Source organism: Anarrhichthys ocellatus, unplaced genomic scaffold (genome assembly GCF_004355925.1).
Source record: "Anarrhichthys ocellatus isolate YVR2014 unplaced genomic scaffold, GSC_Weel_1.0 scaffold10, whole genome shotgun sequence".
Classification (NCBI taxonomy): domain Eukaryota; kingdom Metazoa; phylum Chordata; class Actinopteri; order Perciformes; family Anarhichadidae; genus Anarrhichthys; species Anarrhichthys ocellatus.
The window spans coordinates 1,604,920-1,612,752 of NW_022280040.1; the positions used below are offsets into that span (position 1 = coordinate 1,604,920).

At 42.1% G+C, this 7,833-nt stretch overlaps 1 protein-coding gene across 3 annotated transcripts in view; it reads right to left on the minus strand.

The window, feature by feature from the left end:
- tpk1 (thiamin pyrophosphokinase 1) overlaps nt 1–7,833 on the minus strand; it is a 56,168-nt gene that overhangs the window by 37,690 nt on the left and 10,645 nt on the right. For all 3 annotated transcript variants that reach the window (XM_031849868.1, XM_031849869.1, XM_031849870.1), the window contains exon 4: nt 3,617–3,686. In XM_031849868.1, the coding sequence (XP_031705728.1) occupies nt 3,617–3,686 (70 nt within the window). The remainder of the gene's footprint in view (nt 1–3,616; nt 3,687–7,833) is intronic.

Genomic DNA, 7,833 nt, shown 5'->3' on the forward strand with positions numbered 1-7,833 from the left:
ACACACACACACACACACACACACACACACACACACACACACACACAGCTGCAGTTTTTATGAACTCTGCTTGTGGACAATTGCCTCCCCCCCCTCATCCATCTCTTGACTTCTTATCCTCTAAGAGGATTTGACTAGATTTACAAATTACACCCAATGTTATTTTCATTTAGAAATGAGGATGAGAGCCAGGCGGTCTCAGCTCCAACGAAAAGCCCCAATGAAAGCTATTTCAGTGCATTCCTTTGACTGATGACAGTTCTGTTGATGGAATTAAATCACCTACTGATAATATGCATACAGCACAAGTTACAGTGCAGAGCAGCTATTCAACCACTACCTGTAGATGTGGCTGTGGTTATGTGGGACTCATGAAGAAAAAAGGGAGAAACCACGACGTAATGCCATATAATGATGTCTAAACTAAACACACATTAGAAGAGCTTTAACACATCTGACTCACGCTAAACTATTGATGTTATTAACTTCATTAACAGCTAAACATTACTTTAGTTCAGTGCCGTCTTCAAATTCCCCAAAACCCACATTCACCTGAACTCCAGCTGGTACCTAGGAGTCCGAGCACTAACTGGATTTGGATTTTTTTAGGTTTGCTCTTTGCTGAACAGTTACTGGCATCTCAAACTTGAATTAAAATCGCAGTACATGTGTGTATATGCATGCATGTCAATGATGAATACTGCTTATTGTCTGGTGCTGACAGGTTTTTAAGAAAAAAGGATAAGAGGGAAAGACAAAGTAAAAGCCATTAAATCTAGAGAGACAAAGCATGATTGGCGGAGCAACCCTTATTCAGGTACAATAATGGGGCTTTGAGCGATGTCATGCATGTAATAGTAGTACTTTAAAATCAGTACCAGGAAAAGAACTACTGAAAGACAAATATTTCTAAGAACTGAGCAACTACTGCATACACATCAGCCATGCACTGTTAATCATCAAAGAACACATTACAGGTCAAAAAACAGTGGCGACAGGAGCACACACAGAGGAAAAAATGATGAAAAACCAAAATCATATGGTGTGTGTGTGTTTGTGAGAGACTGAGAGATCAATCATCAAAAAAGATGCATAACGATTTGAATGAATTCAAGTTCCATCTTGATTTTGTATGAAAATATAAATATGCTCCATTTGTCTTCTAAGTGAAGCTGAACCATTGACGTCGGCCATCATGAGAGACAGAAAGCCTTGGCGTGACGTGCCCCCTTCCTTAATGGCCTAATGACTACCATTAAGGCTGTTTTGACAGAAAATGACTTGGCAACTGTCTTTTAACAGTGGGAGGCCGTCCGCCCACTTTGTTCCTGTGGCGGAGCAGGCCGCTGTCGAGGCTGACCGCAAACTTTATTATCCTCATTCATTGGTTATCCGCAATCATCCAAATCAGTTATTTTCTAATGGAAATACACATTCGCAGGTCGTGGAAAGGCCATCACTTTTTATGGGGGGGGGAGGGGCATCATTTACATTTCAAAGAAAATCGTGACGCTACAAATTTCAATTTGGGTTTGTCCTCCGAAAAAAGCCAACCTCAGGCACAGTTTCCCTACAGGCAAATGAAATGCCTTGATTTTCCTCAACATATCTGACACAACTTAAATCTCCACCAGCATAATGTCAGCGCGCACACTGTGGAGCACTTCTGCTGGCTTCTCTTTTTAAAACTGCATCTTAGAAGCCGACGTGTTAACCTGCAGTGAGGGAGCACAATTTGTCAGTATTAACTTGCAGAAGTTTGGGGGGGGGGGTGGGGGGGACTAGATGTGGGACTTCTCTACACAATGCTCTGCATGTATCTGACAAACAAAATATCCCACTTATAATGTTTTGAACTGAAGTTTTTAACCGTGATATCTGGGGTGGAAAAATAAAATGTCCCGGTGCTGGTTTCACTTGGGAGAAAAGTGAAAGCTCCGAGATGTACACCCACACACATACACAGAAACAGACAAATGCACAACAACACACACATGGTATCTATTACATATTTATCTTGGTTTCAATACAATATTTATCTTGGTAGTAGTTTTTGGTAATCTTTAGTTGTCTTTTTCTTTTCCTGCATCCCTCTCATATCGCCCTCTATTTGATTACATGCTGCTGTTGTCTGTGTTGCTGCCGGTACTCATAAAGCCTGGCTTTGATTGATCACCTGCATCTCCCCCTCTCTGTAGTCCATTACTTATGGTAATGTCAGGTTAAATACATCTAAACTTGCCGGTGATTGATTTACGCATCCCCATCCATAAACATTCCCTTACTTTTTAGCCTCCTCCCCTTCCTCGCCATTTCCCCCTCCCGTCTCCAACCCTCCCTGTATAACGTATAGCGTTTGGGTTGGGAGCAATGGGGCTGTAAAGGAGGCCTGGCTGCTGACACAGCTCAGGACTGGAGGGTCAGACAATGCAAGCGGACTCTGCCAGCAGGCCAAACAAGCTCAAACTCATACTCTGAGACAGAGATACATGACTAGTTCTATCTATGCTCTATTTTGCTCGCAGACACACACGACGCATACATGTTTGTTGTACTGTACTAGTGAGGACCTCATCTTTAGCGCTCCATACCTGCAGCCTCTTGAATCTAATCTTAAATGTAATTCTAGTTCTGACTTTAACTGGGCGGCTTCTTTTCCATCAGTTATTATTAGAGAACAATTGCTGTTGATTGAGCATTATATATTGTAGTAATGTGAGTCATCACTGCATTGTGTAATTACAATATTCCACCTCCCCTTGTTTATATTTTGACTGGCTGAGATCCTCCATGCAATTTGTTACAATACAAAAACAAAAGTTATATTGTTGTCGTTTTGTAATTTCTTCATCGTGCTACTTGGGAATGAACAATAAAAGCACAAACTCTTGACTTTCAACACTTTTAAACAATTAAAGGAGTGTGGTTGTTTTGCAGTGAATCCGATAAAGTCAGCATCATTGTGCCATTTCCTCAGCTGGTGCCGTGACAATAAATGGTTTTGACTTTAACAACGTGGCCCGCTTGACTCAGCAAACATAATAAACATGTTTGATTAATAGCAAAATATGCAGAGCCTCTGAACGCAGTAAATGTGCCGTTTTTAGTGGATCTGCACAGTCATCATACACACTCACATTATAAGAAGTTCGGCTGTAAACTCAAGGACAAGGAGAAGTTGGCCCCACTGAAAAGGTGTGAATGGGCCGAAGTGACGTCCTGTTGCAAATATGTCCTCACCTCCGATGTCCACAACCTCAAATGACTGTTACCACGATAGAAGTGCAACAGCATGCACGTAGGGAGACAAACCCAGACACACATGACATCACATTCACACCCTGACAGAATACACACACCCATGCTCACACTCGACGTGTTAATGTGAAAGCCTCAACACTTCAGGGACTCAGGAACCCCAGATCCATCTCTGTCCTGACAGCAGTCCTCCATTAGCCGCGCACACGCACGCACGCACACACGCACGCACGCACACACGCACGCACGCACGCACGCACGCACGCACGCACACAATTGAATAAACAGTGTGCACAGAGGAAGACATAAGTGAAAACACAAATTAACACATGCAAATGTGAACACGAGGCACACTCACCTGTCTCTATCTCCAGCGGTGTTGTTGTAAAGGTGATTGGCAGCTCCATCGGCACATGCCCTCAAGAGAGCTACAGAAAGATAGACAGAGAGATACTTTAGCCTGTGTTACTGAAGGCAATGTGTTTTATATAAATAGTACACCTTACGTTCACTGGAGACACATTTCTGCCTTTATACGAGTCACTGTTCCATATAACCCAGTTCAAACTGGTGTCAACAATGTGCAGTACCACAATAAACCATGTCTCCACTTGTGCAGAGGTGAGCATACAGGTGGGCGTGTCCTCTCTACTTTAGGATGCTTCGATTGTCGTTCCTATATAGGTGGGTGCACCACCTTAGCGGAGTCTAACTGCTGTCATAAAAGTGTCCTTTTCTCCACACACTTCACTCGCATCAGTTCGACCTGCTCACATTCAGAAAGCCTCACAGCATGTACGATTAGTCCCCCCCCCCAGGAGTGAGATACAAAGATGACACATACTACTTGACATTGGACACCACATACTTTGTGAAGCAAGGGATTAGGAATCGTGACCTGCCATTTATGAGTCTGAGTTGTACAGGGTACAAGGATTTTCAAAGGAATCATTCTCAGATAGGACCTTGTGTATCTCTCTTTATACGGAGGTGCGCTTTCATTTCAAACGGTGTCCGGGGTTTTTGTGAGGACGACTACAGCTTCTGTAGCCTGCTGGCTGGATTCTTGTTTTGTGAGATTTGTTTAGTTGAGTGCCATATAATAAAAGTGATGTTATTATACACTGATCTGGAGTTTCATAGTGGTATGAACAGCACACCATCGCTCCACAAAAAGCCATAATGAAGATGTTAAGTTTTCCTCATCATAGTCCGCTCACCAGTTTGCTGGCTTCCACTGCACATCAAGCATGAAAGATAACTTCAGTGGCCTCGATGTTTCCGTGCGGCGGCGTGCTGCGTGCGTCGTCTTTTTATTGTCTTTTGCGGATGCTGGTGGGTCAGGACCGTGACCAGTTCATCACTGGAATCTGATGTGGGCCACCTTTTGAAAATAATGTCAACGGCCAAAGAAATAAAAATCTGATCCGAGCACTAAGGCTTGTAGTGTGAACGCAGCCAAAGATCAATGTTCTGCTTCTTTTTGCGCCTGACGTCAGAGTGCTGAACCCACAAGAACAAATTCATAGAAAAAGGAAAAATATAACAAGCATGTGTTTGGACACCAGCGTCAGTAATACCAAGGCTTTTGTTAAACAAAAACCTTGGTATTACATCAATCACTGCAGGTCCAAATTAGTTTTAAAAGAAAACTACTTTTCTGCCATATAAAATATAACAAATGACACACTACACAGACAAGTAAATTGGATTTGACCCTTTAGAGGCAAAGTGTGTGAAAGAGCACTTACCTTTTCTGATTTTAAAAACAGTAAAATGAGGTGGTTATTTGCCATTCTTAAAATGGTATTCAAGTTGCATTAAAATAGATGCAAACTATTTGCAAATGTATGCTCTTTCATGGCCATTATTTTATTCAAATTGAACAGGCAGCCTATTTTTTTTAAGAGTTTGGGGCTCTTGTGTTGCACACGAGGGAGAAACTTCAAAGTATCAGCTGGCGTTTTCTCCTTGCAATCTCGCTCAAAACGAACTAAAGCCTGCACCGAAGAGGCGACGGGCAACTGTTGTACACAAGATGTCTGTCTCATCTGCTTTTTTTCCTAAAATGCATCCATTCCCCAAACTCATCCTTTAGTGTGCACGTAACTCATTTGTTTGGTTGAACAAAAACCGTAAAGTAATACGATAGGATAGACTATATATCACAGCCGTCTCTTATAAATGGGAATTTTGCAAGCAAGCACACATTCCTGTAGATTTACTTTGTATTTGAGCAGCATATTTCTACTGGATACGTTTTTGTTACTGGGTTAAATGTCCAGAGCTGTAAAATTCTGTCTTGCAGCGCTCTATTTATTTGTTAATTGGAGAATGCAAGCCTTAGTTAAGGAGCACAAATCCAGTTAAAGGCACCCGGTGACATCCTTTTGGTTCTTCACGTTTCTTCTATTTATTGAGGCGAGACGTGACATGTATGACAAGATGAAACCGGACAGGTGTAACATGACGGGGGCAAAAACAAAACACTATCAACGAGACAGTGGTACCTACAGTATTACCTACCTCGCACTTCAGGGTAAAATAATCATTAAGACTTTCTAACTGATTCCTGAACATCACAGACATTAATTAAATATTACAGTTTACAATTCTGTACACTGTAACAACGAGACATCACAGTCCTCAAACTATAGGCCTGCGTGTACGAAGCATACTGAGTTACACCTACATACTGTAAATCCACAAACACACACACACACACAAACACTTAAGTAGACGCGATTAGTAGAGGTAAATGGAGTTTGGGGGGGTCTCAATCTAACTTTCCTTGTCTGGAGTACTTAAAAAGTGGGAGAATGCAGACGCATTGATGTAAATAAGACACTCGAGGCAGTGCTTTATTCATAACCCTCACTACCTGCTGTCGACATTTCACGTCAAGAAATGATTGGAATGTAAATTACTCATTATCTCTGAGAGTGCAAAGGCTGAGAAACTTTTCAAACAGAGAAACTCTTCTTTAAGCCTGCTGGTGCCAGACTGTGACGATATCAGTCATTATCTGTGTGTGCACACAAACACACACACACACACACACACACACACAGAATCATTTTCAGACTTAAGGTTCTAGTACAGTTACTTCTGTCTGTCAATCATTTACTCAGCTCTGTTTGCATGGCATGCCATTAAAATGTGTGTGCACACACACACACACACACACACACACACACACACACACACACACACACACACCTCCAGTAAATCTGAGAGGTTTAAAGTGATTCTACAAAGTGCGGCTTTCAGGTGCCAACATCATAACAACCTTTCAAAAACTATCCGGCATTTGTATCATTTCCCATTATATGCATGTTCTCACCATATTTGTGCCTCATATCCATCCGTAATGCTTTCAAACTGTGGTGTAATAAAAGGGCCATCAGGCAGATCTCATAAATATCAATGAGGGGTCGTTTTTCAATATCTTGTTTACATTAAAACCTCTTTTGAAATTATTTAACGCTGTTAATTTATCATTTACTTTATCCACAGCACTTACAGTGCAGCCTCCCTCCTCTGCTGACATAAATACCGCCTCTGCTAATGACAAATGACATGACAAGTTTATAAATTATATTAGCCTCATTCAGCTTTACAAAGTATTTGAGCAGTGGTGCTACAACATACAGCTAAGGCCATAGATTTAATAAATGAGGTGATTGTTTTAAACTGTTTAAAAGTGATGTTCACTTTCAGTGTTTCTCAGAAAAGGGCATTGAGTGTATGCTTGTTTACACACTTGTTAGGCAATTTTTGTTTTTTGCTTTTTAAATCCATGTTGCTAGCACTCTTCTTCATCGCTGCATTAGTCAGAGCATTACTACACTTCTACCCTTGGTTTACACCAGCTGTAGTCTTCACTGTAATGGACTATGCCTGTGGGAGCCTCTGTCTTTCTATTAAATTTGTCTTCATCACAGTGGCAAAAAGTGGGCGAAATGAGACTTGAGAAAGATCATCTCTATCTGCACTGCATTCAGGCAGACAAATACAATTACTGTCATTCTCCCACTGAACACTATGAATTGCCAGCAGTATGAAGTGCACCCCAATTGTGAGGACAACAGCGGCACTAACTCCATCTCCTCAGAGTATACGAGTTTTAACGAACAAGCTCACGTCGCTGCCTTATGAATTCTGCCGGTGATATTGTGAGCTGCGCGGGGACAGCGGTGGCGAGTGGAGATGACCTTGTAAATTAACTAGCCATAATAATCCCTCCCTGCTGGCTGCAGAACCAGCTCCGCCTGCCACTCATCCTGCTGGATGACAGATATGGTGGGCAGGAGATAATGTACTTCCACACACAGCACTAAACCTGTCATTTCAGTGATTTTTACTCTTGCGTTTGATGCAGGAAAGATGCATGTTCATGCAGAAACACACGCACACACACACACACACACTGCTGTGGGGTATATTCTATAGCAGGCCAGTACTGATGAGGTTAGTGGTGAGGATTAATACCTGTCAGGTTGGGGCTTTAGCGCTGTAGAGGAGAGGGCAAACGGTCACAGAGGGCGGTGATAAGATTATTATGATGCCTTGACG